Source organism: Lupinus angustifolius, unplaced genomic scaffold (genome assembly GCF_001865875.1).
Source record: "Lupinus angustifolius cultivar Tanjil unplaced genomic scaffold, LupAngTanjil_v1.0 Scaffold_1_569, whole genome shotgun sequence".
Lineage (NCBI taxonomy): Eukaryota > Viridiplantae > Streptophyta > Magnoliopsida > Fabales > Fabaceae > Lupinus > Lupinus angustifolius.
In genome coordinates, this window is record NW_017715892.1 from 6016 (window position 1) to 18367 (window position 12352).

A 12352-nucleotide genomic window follows, 5' to 3' on the forward strand; every position below is an offset into this window, starting at 1 on the left:
AATGAGAAATTGTCATCATATTAAAATATGGTACCACAAATAAATTAAAATAAAATTGAAAAGGTAACAAAATATGATAGTAATTAAATACATGTGACCCGTGCATTCACATAGCTAAAAACACACATGTTACCCGTACATTCGCATTACTAAGAAAACACATGTTACTCATGTATTCGCATAGTTAAAACACACATATTACTCATACATTCATATTATTAAGAATATACATCTTACTTGTGTATTTGCATGTTTAAGCACATAAGAAAAATAAATTGATAATTTTTAATTTGAATTTTCTACAATTAGTATTAAATTATTATTAACATATAAAATATATAAAAAATAGGAAGGAAAAAACGTGAGGAGGAGGTGACATGTGACATGAAGGAAAAAATGTAAGGTGAAATTGACATGTAGCATAAGCGAGTTTTTTTTATTATGTTCTTAATAGAGAAAAATTAAAATTTAAAGAATCTGAACTGTAATATTAAAATTCAGTGCGAAAAATGTCAAAAAACTTTGATGAGGTGAAAAAATACAATTATTTTTAGATTAATGGTAAATATTAAATTATATAGATACATTAATATAAAGAAATAATTTGAATGTGAAAAATGATTTCACTTTCATCTAATGTTCAATGACTATTACTTTTTAACATAACAAAACATAGATGTTGTAAACACTCAATTTTAGTGGAGTAGCGAACCAATCACTAATTAATATTAAATTATTATTAGCATATAAAATATATAATATATAAAAAGTAGGAAGAAAAATATGTGAGGAGAATGTGACATGTTGCATGAGGGAAGAAGAAGAAAAAAAAAATGTAAGGAGAAAGTGACATGTGACATGAGGGAAGGAAAAAGTGACATGTGGCATGAGGGAAATTTTTTTTATTATATTGTTAATAGAAGATAAATAGATAGATTTATTATTACTTGATAATAAATTTTTGTAATTTTATTATAATTATAAATAATTTTATTGTATGCATATTTTAATATTCATATAATAATTATTTATATATAATTATTACAATATATATAATTAAAATAAAAATTCGTTTGGTAGTAGCCGTGACCCCTATCCACACTTATACCTATGTAAGTAGTAGCCGTGACTGCGCCTCCCGCTGCCATCCCTATCCAAGGATTCCCTTTCTTCCTTCTCTCTCACACTTTCTCTTCTCGCCGGCCGGATACGGTGAATCCCATTTTCTGATCATATTCCCGGTCAATCCAATTTCAATTCACTTCTCTCTTATTCAAATTCTGGTGAGTTTGTTACACTTTGCGTTACTACGACGATTTTTTTCTGTCTCTTCAGTTCAATGAGAAGTTAAAACTGGTTTGGTTTGTTTGCAGCGATTGCATTGTGTGTTAGAGAAGATGGAAAGTAAAAGTGGTTACTCTAGAAGGAGTTTTTCGTCAGCGAGGAGAATTTCTGAGTCCAGAATGCCTCACTCTATTGCTCGAAAATCTTATTCGTCTTTGCGCTCCTTTGTGTACGATGTTTCTTCAATCATCGCTCTCTTTAGTTCAGAATATTAAAAAAATGCTGTTGATGCTTCAAAGTAATATTCTAGAGTGTTAGGAATCAACATAAGTTGTTTCATATAGCTGTTTTGGGTGAAAAAGCACTTAATTCATTAAGCTGGATTTTTTTAGTTTCAAAATCATGATATATATTATTTTTCAACCTTGACCTGGGGTGGTTGTCTCGTGACATGGAAGTGAGTATGTTCATATTCATAAAAATACTTTTTAATTTGATGTGGTCTGATGTTGTCTGACGTGGTCCAAATATGGGTTGTGTTGTGGTCTGATGTGGTCCAAATATGGGTTGTGTTGTGGTCTGATGTGGTCACATTGGTATCACACTGCAATTGTGGAATGAAGCCATTGTAGAGGTGGCTACAATCGCAGTATTGCGGGCAAACCAGGTCATCCAATCCGCAAATTGACACAACCATAAGAAATAATATGATAATTTTCGTAATACCAGGAACTAATATGTATCTAACCAATTTCATTGACTAAAATGAAAGTAACACCTTCAAATTTTTTTTTTATCTTTTTCAATTAGATTCTCAAAACAACTTTCCATTCGAGGGGATTTAGTTGCGTACATCTACTCTCCCCAAACCTCACTAGGTGGAGCCTCGTCATTGGCTGTCCTTTTCATCTTTTTCAATTAGACCATATATTCTGTTATAAATCTGGCATACTTCTTGTTCATTTCATCTGCTCTGTTTTGAGTGTTAAAAGCTATCTTGAAAAGAAAAAGATAAGGATAAAGAAAAAGAAAAAAAGGTAGGTTATGCTGTACTCATATAACTCATAAATCATTATCATATGAAATATTTTGACAATAGCTATTCTTGTTGTCTTCCCATGATTTTCACTTTTAGAAGCACATACTGTGTCTGCTACATTTAGTTATCTACTATGTTGCATGAGTACTTCGAAAAGGTGGTGTAACTGTATACGATATGTATTGGGTACCGGTACTCTTGGATACTCATGGATACTCATTTGATTTTCACTTTTAGAAGCACATATACTGGTTGTATGCTACATTTAGTCATTTACTATGTTGCATGGGTACTTCAAAAAGGGTGGCGTAACCATATAGAATACATAATGGACACCAGTACTCTTGGATACTAATTGGTACTCATTTGATGTAAATTGTTTCAAAATTGTATAATTATGGTTTGGAAACTTAGGATTTTTCCCATTTTTCTTCTTAGTCACATCATAATACTAAATATGAGTCAAATACTTTGTCTCTTATCTTCATATTTCACATAATTAGATACTTTAAATATTTAGTGTTACCATACCCGTGATTATGCAACATAGTAGCATGTATACCTTATTCATGCAATGTATCTATACTCTAGTTTTTGACAAGATGTCAAACCCTGCAGCCAGTACGTACCAGTATTGGTGTAACACAGGTCATCTATCTCAGGGAACTTGTATTGACATACTTCATATTTACTTTATAATGTATTCTGCACAGAACAAATCTGGACTGTCTAGTCCACAAAATGTCTATACAAGAATTTCTCCATCTTCCTTAGTTCCTCCTTATAGTTTTGATTTAGTTGTCAATTACCGAGGTATATGGTCATGCCATCCCTATCTATATACTATATAGGGACCTGCACATTATTCATAACAGATTAGTTGTCTAAAAGGTTTACTAGAGAAGCTTGATTATTTCATGAGTTGTTAAATTCATTCAATTAGATTAAAATCACGTAAATTTATGGGAGCTCCTCCTCCTGCTTAAGTATTCAAGAGAAAATGAGTCGGTGAAATTGAAATCATTGGATGATGCCTTGTTTCTGTTTGGACTTTGGAATTGTATCAGGCGATTAACGGGAGAGTGAACAGTGAAATCATTGCGACTTTCAAAGGCCTTGACAGTACCTGACACAACAACTGTCTATGAAGCTTGTCGTCGGATGGCTGCCCGTAGAGTAGATGCTATATTGATAACTGATACTGATGCCATGATCTGTGGAATCCTTACAGATATGGTATGACTCAGACTTCTTTTTCTCATCAATTAACAAGGAAGAAATAAAGTTGTCAGACTGGCTAGATTTCTGCAATTTTAACGTACTTATCTTTTTGTCCTATTTTTTTTCTTCTGATTAAAGGACATAGTTACAAGAGTTATTGCTCAAGATATTAATCTTCAAGACACATCTGTTTCCAAGGTTATGACTAAGAATCCAGTATTTGTCCTTTCTGAAAGTCTTGCTGTGGAAGCTCTGCAAAAGATGGTGCAAGGTTGGTTGTATATATCACACTCACCTTTTCATGTTAGTTTCCATCATGTATTGTGGTTTTAATACAGGGCTGATACAATTTGCCAGGGAAATTCAGACATTTACCTGTGGTGGAGAATGGAGAAGTTGTTGCCTTACTTGACATAGCAAAGTGTTTGTATGATGCCATTGCCCGTATGGAAAGGGAGGCTGAGAAGGGAAAAGCAATTGCAGAAGCTGTTGAAGGTGTTGAAAAACAATGGGGATCACCTGCTTCAGGTTTGTTGAGTGCTTAGCTCTTTGGTTTCTAATGAGGGCATCCTTGAAAGATCTCATGGTTTTGTTAGGTTCGAAGTTTCCATTGGCCGAGTTTTATTTTATGGTTATTTGGTTTTTACGCAGCCCCTAGTTCATCAATCATTGCGACTCTTCGGGAGCAGATATTCAAGCCAGCTTTGTCTACAATCGTTCCTGATAATTCAAAGTAGGTAATGCCTTCTTTTGAATGAGTTGAAGAGAAAAAATACTTCAATTTTAATTGTTCTGCATTATAGAATAATGGAGTTACCGTCCAACTTACTTTAAATAACTGGTTATGGCACTTTTTAGAGTTGTTACAGTTTCACCAGAAGAATCAGTTTTGATAACAGCAAAGAAGATGCTTGAACTTCGTGCAAGTTCTGCTATTGTGACAGTTGATAACAAACCTCATGGCATTCTTACGTAAGTTTGTAGCCATTGAAATTGCCAGCTGTTTTCTTTTTATGAAAAGTTCCTCGTGTGATCTCCCCAATTGTCATTGTGTTGCTTTAATTGCATACACATTTCAGTACAAAGGATATCTTGATCCGAGTAGTCGCACAAAATCTTCCCCTGGAATCAACTGTTGAGAAGGTACTTTGTTTTATTTGCACACTGTTTGTAAGAATCTATTTACTATCCTCTGTCTTTTTTCATTTCTTGGTTTTCTATCATTTAGATCAAGTAGTGTCTAGGACCGTGTTTTTCTGACAATGTTTTCGAAGAAAAAGTAGTGATTCTAAGTGTTCATCCTTTCTTGTCAGTCTTATTTGATGTATCTGCACAATATGCAGGTCATGACTCCAAATCCTGAATGTGCTGTCATTGACACACCTATTGTTGATGCACTTCACATCATGCATGATGGGAAATTTTTGCATCTTCCTGTGGTTGATAGAGGTAATGTGATTGTACTGATCATGGTTTTAATTTGCAGTTGTGGTTGATTTGCAGCCTGATGGAGCTGTGGCAGCTACCACTACCGAGATTTTATGCCTGCATCGATGATGCATTCTGAAATTTAAAACCTTGATGATATATGGGTATTGGGATGGGAATAGACTTGCATATCTTTTTATTCTCCTAATTTCAGTGGTTATATGAACAGATGGCAGTGTAGTTGCTGTGGTGGATGTGATTCATGTCACTCATGCTGCTGTAGCGACTGTAAGTCAGGTGTGTTATCGTGGACCTTTACACTCAATGCTATTGATTACATGGACCCTCTATTAAATCCTTGTTGTGTCAAAATGGGATAAATAGCATTATCTATTGACGTATTTTAGCAAAACCTAGTAATTTCCAAGTCTTTAAATTGTTCTTTTAAACTAAACATAGTGTTGACTTATACTGTCCATGATGCGATCAGTATTGACATGTTAACATAACATGTATATGGCTATTACTGATGAGCAGTTCTATCTACAATCTGCATTCAGTCTTAATGCTAAACGTGCCAAAATGCTATATCTTTTTTGTTTTCAACCACCCATTTATTTTAGCTTCTTGGGTATTTAGCTTAAGAACATGAAATCTTCATCATTCACCTGCAACACATGGTTAAGTATCTAATGTAATTAATTTACGTCTCCATTGTTTCTTTATAAAAATTTCTTAAACTATAGGATTTTATATTAAGAGAAAGGGGGGTGACATATTGTTCTAATATTAGCGAATACAGCAAAGTAAAGAAATGGCCCCTTCTTTTTGAAAGTCCAATCTCTTGTTTTGAGTGACTAATATTAGCAAACACAGAAGAAAAGTAAAATAAACAGTTGTTCAGCTATCACTGATGTCTCAAGAAAGTTTTCCCTTTTGGAAACTTTTGGAAACATCAGTTGATGTTTCTTCATTCATGAAACATAGGTCAAAAGGAGCTGCACACTACTTTCCTTAGATTTGGTGTGAGCTCAGGCTACCACTACCATACTGAAAAAAAAGTTTCTTTCTTGAGACATCAAAGTGATAGCTGAACAACTATTTATTTTATTTCTTCTTATGTATTTGCTAATATTAAGTCAAAACTAGGTGAACTTGGCGCAACGTTAAATCTGATACTTAATAATTATGAGGTCATGAGTTCAAATCCTGGAAACAGTCTCTCCACTTGTGGGGGTAAGGCTATGTATATCTATCCTTCACAAACCCCACTATGTGAGAGTTTCGTGCATTGGGCCACCTTTTTTATAATATACAACATGGTCGGATGGGATTCATGGGATATATAAAATCCCAAGAAACACTAGTGTTTCATGTTCCCATTTCTTTCACTTTGGGATTAACATACTCCCATGCGATGAATCCCTCTGATGATTAGAAGGTTCATAGTAGTGGAGGAAGCTAATGACATACCTTGAAGTCAGAAAATGATGCAATCATATAAACCATACTGGAGTTAGCAATGGAGGATCCACACAATGCTGTAAACCCAAGCAAAAAAACTAGCAACCCAAGCTCTGCAGCAGAATCTGATGACAACCTCTTGGGGCTGCCTTTGAATTATGGATCGTTTTAGCTTGATCTTAGGTTTGATAATGTGTGAATTCGGTTTGGTATTAAATTTGGGATTTTGGGTAGGTCTTAGGTTAGGTTAGAGGTTCAAGTAGGCTAGGGTTTGTGTATGGATTATGGGATTTATGGTTTCGATTTAGGGAAGGTGTTTAGGGTTGTTTGTTGTAGAGTTTGTGGCTGTTTGGCTTAGGTATGGGTATGGGGTTGATGATTTCGGTTGGGTATGAGTTCAATGATGGTGTTCTTGGTTTTTAAGTGTTGGGAAGTATTTTGGGCAGATTGGTTAAGTGTTGTTGAAGAAGATGGAAAAGAATGGAAGGTGAGAAAGCGCCACAAGCATGGAAGCTTGATAAGCTATGATGTTCGCCACAAGCAAGGAAGCTTGATAAGAACTTGTTAGTGGTGGCCACGGCCAACCTAGGTTTAGGAGAAGTGCTCTCAACTAAAACAATTCAAATTAAATTCAACTTAACTTTATTAATGACAATTCAATTACATAAATAGGCAATCTGAATGTCTTGAGCTGAAATAAAAGACTAAGTCCTAATTAACTTGAATAATAAAAATCCTAATTAAAACTTAGGCTAAAATAATTATGAAATAATAATGTAGCTCCTAATTTAAATCATGTAAGTAATGGTTGAAACGAGAATGAGTAACTTGGCCTTTGAATAAGTTTGGCCTCGGTTGAGTGTGGCTGAGTTATGAGTGAGTCCTTGGCTTGAGTTTGTTGAGTAGCTACGGTTTTGGAGAAGATAAGATGGTGAGCTAAGCCCTTTGCCAAATCATATCTATCTTTAGGCAACCAAATTTATCTTCAAGCAAGTAGGATAACAACTTTACAATCTAATTTCCTTGATTATAATCGTGTGATCTTGATTGATCAAGGGTTGATCTTTTCCTTGCTTGGTCGAATTTTGTATGATAGGATTTGACTAAGTTGCTTGTCAAATTTGAATTCTCAAATCTATCTTTGTTGGGGCTGATTTGTTTATAAGATTATGTTGTTGGTATAAACAAATCTTATCTTCACTTCCTTGATTGTAGCCTCCCACAACATAATTCTATCTTCACTTGATCCCTTGCTTGTAGCATTAAATTGGATCAGATTTGAAAGATATAATCTTTATAATTATCTTCAAATAATTTGTTTTCTCCATGCCTTATCTCCTTGTTGCCTTAGAGATAGAGTTCCTCACGCCCTCTTCCATGTAAGAAAATGATCATGCTTTAATTTCATTGTTCTAGCCACGTGACAAGCTTAACCTTAAACCTAAGTGAACTACTTGGTCACGAAATATGGACCATGTTACAAATAAATCTCAACCCATATTACATGAATTAAATGCTAAAATAATTGAGTGAAAATAAACTTAAGACTATATGAGAATGCAATCTCATTTATTTGAATCAATGCAAATAAAATAAACCTAAGTTAGAACATAACCTAAGGACATAAATGTCCTTTTCACATACCCTCTCCTGGGTCAATTGTGTCCTTTGAGACCTTAAGAATCCCTGCCTTGGCCCTAGACCCTTGGGATCAAAGGTTGCCCTAGAAGGGTTTACATCATAATCTCCTTGGTAGTACTTCAGAGCTATAGATGAAAATGATGTTCTTCTATAAATAATGGAAACCTTCTGCCTCAAACCGAAGGAGCATAGGAAAAAAACATACTTTTGCTCAATATTTTATATGCGAGCTTCCTTGAGTTAATTGTGAATTCATAGACACTATGATTCCAGTATTCTCATTTTTCATAAGAGATCTCTGAGATTTTTTCAAAAACATTTTTAATAAAGACGTCATTTTCTTGCACTACTTAGATTGGCAGCAATGAAGCTGTCACCTCCATGATGCAAAGATTTTGGGATTCAGCCATGGCCTCAACTCCAAATGATGATGAGGATGACGAAACACTAAGGTTACATGCTTTGTAATTGTTTGAAAAATATTTCCAGTTTTTTAATGTACTTACACATTATTGATTAAATATCAGAGACAATTTCTTGAAAACTGCTTCGGAGGGAGGAGAAACTTTGAGATCCCTTCCTTATCTTTCTTCAAGCATGTCAAATACATTTTCCTTCAAAGTACAAGATAAGAAAGGCAGAATGCATAGATTTACATGCGGTATGCAAACTAACACTTATTACCTAATATATCTTTGCCATCTTTCCCTTCTATTTGTGACAGCATAGAAATAATGGTTTGAATATAATACTCTCTTTTAGTCCTGTGATAAATCTCAGCTTGACTATATTGTATGTCTCCATAATACATCCCTCAGTATCGTCTTATATTTTACTGTAACTCTGCATTGACTGGGAAGGCTGTAGTAATAACTAACAGATAAACTTCTGTTCGGTTTTCTGTTTTGGATCTTTATTCTATTGGGATGGGGCCTTGGTGGGTTTTAGTGGTTTCTTCTTTTCATAGATTTCTGGTTTTCCTTTTCCTTTGTATTTTTTTTAAACTCAGTCAAGAAAAAAGAAGGGTAGATATAGATGGTTTTCTATATTTTGAGTTACTGTTAGGACTTAAGTACATGAGGAGAGCCCAACCCAAAAGACTAGTCTATTAGGTGGGAGAGTCTCATAAATTAAGTACCACATTGAGTTTGCAATTCTATTCAATGTGGGAGTCCTAACAGTTACATATTCTTGCATCAAGTCAGTATAGTTCAAGTTAATTATGTGTAAGTAGAAAACTATAAGTTGAGTGGCTTGTGTCATTTCTTGCAAGTTCAGATGCTAGGAGCATGACAAAGGTTATAACTTCAGTCCTTCAGAGACTTGGTAATGATATTGACCCCAACAAGCTGCCCCAAATTATGGTAGTCTTCAAGTTCACATGTTTCCTTATTTTCCTGAATAAGCCTTCCCAAATTTTTGTTTGTAGTATGAGGATGAAGATCGTGATAAGGTTGTATTGTCTTCAGACAGTGATCTTGCTGTAGCTGTGGAACATGCAAGGACTGCTGGTTTGAAGGTATAGTGGATTTTATTTGATGGCTTTAAGTCCTGAAGGGTTTATTTTTGCTGGAAGGGGATGATTTGTTGTTCCTAAGGAAATATTGATTTAGGGCAAGATAGGATAATGGGTCATCTATTTTTTTTAAATTTAAATTTTGGTATGGGGTCACAAATATCAAAAGGGAATAGCAAACCTTAAGATTTTTGTGTAAGCACATAGGTGTAACATGCCTTAAGCTAACATTCAATTGTATTAAGAGTTACAACTTAAAATGAATGCACAGCTTGGCCATTTGGTTAAGTAGGCTTTGACAGCATGCCAAACTCCAACAATTCTAAATACTTAAGTTCTCAAGTTAGGGAGAAATTATTAGTTGGACAAAGTCTACCACAATATCTCATTCAAATTATTATTTGATGTGTAAAAGCATTATTAAAGATTAGTTCAATTCTATGATAACCCCCATAACCTTTACTTGTCAAACAATGATTTGAATGCTGCCTTGGAAAGGCTTAGCCGATGAAGGTTGGTTTAATTGGCAAGGACCTGAACATGTAGCTTGAAAGGCTTAAGGTTTGATTCCATTTGCCAACAATTTTCCTTGGAAGATAGCTTGCAAGTACCACTATAAATCCTCGTTGGGGCTTGTGTAACTGTGTTGATGCCCTTTTTGGAATGGAGTAGGGTAGCCTATCCTCCCCTTAAAGTTTGTTAACAAAAAAATAAAATAAAGGATTTTCTTAATCTCAACCCAGGCGGATAAGGAACAAAAAAGGATTATGATTTATTAGGAAATGGTGTACTTAATAAAACAAATTTTTTATTACTTCCCAATAAAACTTGTTGCTTTTTGATTCCTTATCCTTGGAGGCTCAACCTTTAGGGGCGAGCAGTGTTTTAAATTGCGGTTGTGGTTATTGTGATTGCGTCTGTTGCGATATGGATTGCGGCCATCGCAGTGTGAATTATTTTGTGAGTAAAAAAAATGTATTTGAAATTGATGCGGCCTGATGCAGTTGCGTTACAGCCCGATGCGGCCGTAACATTGTGATTCTGTGTCATTGTAATTGCAGTGTCATGTAGTTGCGGTAGTCACCGCAACTACAATACTGTGGCCACATCATGTGATGTAGTTTGCAATTTGATTCATTGGGGGCTAGGTTAGGAAAATCGAAAAATAAAAATAGCTTTTGTTTAATTGGAATGGAACTTATGTAAAGATATTGTAGATTTGACTTTGGATTGTGGTGTCTTCTGTGTAGGGATTGAGATTGCATTTGGGCTACGTAGGGAAACATGGTGACAGGAAAGGTTCTAGTTCCGGAAGGTTAGAGTATGCTAATTCAGAGTCATGGGCCTCAGCATATAGTGCTGTTGCTACTGGAGCTGCATTTGCTGCTGGTTTAGGCTTATTAACGTACTTGAAGCGAGTTTGATGAAAAAAAGAATGAGCATTTATTAGTTTGAACTTTTGAGGGGCATACTAAGTGTGCTTGCTAATCTTTTTCTGGTACTACCAAGAATATCCCTTCACCTTTTGGGTTAGGAACTAATCTCTTTCGGGGTGTGTGGCTACCCCTTTCAACAATGTCGCTCCCAGTGATCGAACCCTTGACCTTGCTTGCTAATCTGTATGTTCTGAGATTTTATGAAACTACGTGTTCACACAAAGAAAGCTAAAATCATTCTTTTACATTAGTTATTTATTCTGAAAATTGGGATGTGTCAACCCCAGTTGCTTGAATACTTGTAATTATAGATTTTGTAGCCTCCTTAACCCTGGATATTGTGTAAAGAAAAACTGCATAAGAAGTGTCTAACCATTTTTTCTGACATTAGTTCATTAGATCAATTGATCATGATTGAAGTTATGGAAGTGATTATTTTAATATGATGATGGTCTTTGCCGTTTATCATTAAATATTAACAATATGTAGTGATATGGTGTTGTGTTGCCAATATTAATTGGATTATCTGATTATATTGTATATAATTCCCCTGTCCTCACATTTTATTGGTATTCAATTCACCTTGAATGTTATTTCAGTTGATGAGTAAAAGCAAGGTGTGTTGCAATGTTATCTATTTGGAAGAGTGGAAATGACAGCATCTCCAGTGCTGTAACTGCGCATTTATTTGTACCACCTTATCACTCATTTTGCATTAGTGTTCTAAAGCTTTCTAACATTTTCAAACCTTGTGGAAATAAAATTCTTAATACATTGAAGATAATTAAATGAACACAATTCTTTTCTGAATACTTCTCATTCATAAAATTCTTGAATAAATATAGAATTGTTTACAGAAAAAAAATTGAAAATACAAAGAAAATAATCTGGGGCATTGGCATTATAAAAAGTACCTCACACAGGTTCCTATCACAACAAAACAAAAGAGAAACCTCCTAAACCCGATGTGCATTGGAAGCCTCGCTAGGGTCTTCCTCCACCTCCGAGTCAAAAGAGAACTCAATGACCTCAACTAAATCTGCTATGCAGATAAGCTCTACATAGTCGTCGTTGTCTTCCTCCTCCTCCACCTCATTCGCTCCCCAATCCATCGAGGGGTCCGAGGTGTACCCCCTTGGCATGGCCCCGTTTGTCTCTCTTGGCGCCGATCCTGATGATGAGAATCTTGTTTGGGGCCAAGTCCTAACAACTTCTAGTACGCCTCGAGCTTCAGCTGGTACAGAAAGTCCAGCGATTGCAAGTCTTCGGTCGGGCAAAGTGAATGATGCCTCCCAAACTGTGTAGTAAGGTGGAAGATGCAGA

General features: G+C 35.2%; 1 protein-coding gene across 3 annotated transcripts; it reads left to right on the top strand.

Annotated features, from left to right (window-relative positions):
* The first annotated feature begins 1161 nt into the window (after positions 1-1161).
* Positions 1162-11505, top strand: LOC109336972 (CBS domain-containing protein CBSCBSPB5-like). Of its 3 annotated transcripts, XM_019573825.1 has the most exons (15): positions 1162-1283; positions 1374-1513; positions 3391-3559; positions 3683-3815; positions 3902-4071; positions 4192-4277; positions 4403-4516; positions 4624-4687; positions 4888-4993; positions 5202-5269; positions 8432-8529; positions 8605-8738; positions 9356-9441; positions 9507-9596; positions 10844-11503. In XM_019573825.1, exons 3-15 carry the CDS (start codon positions 3485-3487, stop codon positions 11015-11017), a joined length of 1398 nt encoding a protein of 465 aa, XP_019429370.1. In that variant the 5' UTR covers positions 1162-1283; positions 1374-1513; positions 3391-3484; the 3' UTR covers positions 11018-11503. The 3 variants fall into 3 exon arrangements, with proteins under 3 accessions (XP_019429370.1, XP_019429372.1, XP_019429371.1); XM_019573827.1 differs by lacking the exons at positions 1162-1283; positions 1374-1513; positions 3391-3559 and having other exon boundaries at positions 3699-3815; positions 3902-4072; positions 4196-4281; positions 10844-11505; XM_019573826.1 differs by lacking the exons at positions 1162-1283; positions 1374-1513; positions 3391-3559 and having other exon boundaries at positions 3699-3815; positions 4192-4281; positions 10844-11505.
* The last annotated feature ends 847 nt before the right edge of the window (positions 11506-12352 follow it).

What these genes read in the sequence shown, in the direction of transcription:
- LOC109336972 (XM_019573825.1), top strand. Translation starts at nt 3,485, where the DNA reads ATGGCTGCCCGTAGAGTAGATGCTATATTGATAACTGATACTGATGCC. An exon ending in TCTGCAAAAGATGGTGCAAG is followed by an intron (nt 3,816 to 3,901) that starts GTTGGTTGTATA and finishes ACAATTTGCCAG; the next exon opens with GGAAATTCAGACATTTACCT. An exon ending in AAACCTCATGGCATTCTTAC is followed by an intron (nt 4,517 to 4,623) that starts GTAAGTTTGTAG and finishes TACACATTTCAG; the next exon opens with TACAAAGGATATCTTGATCC.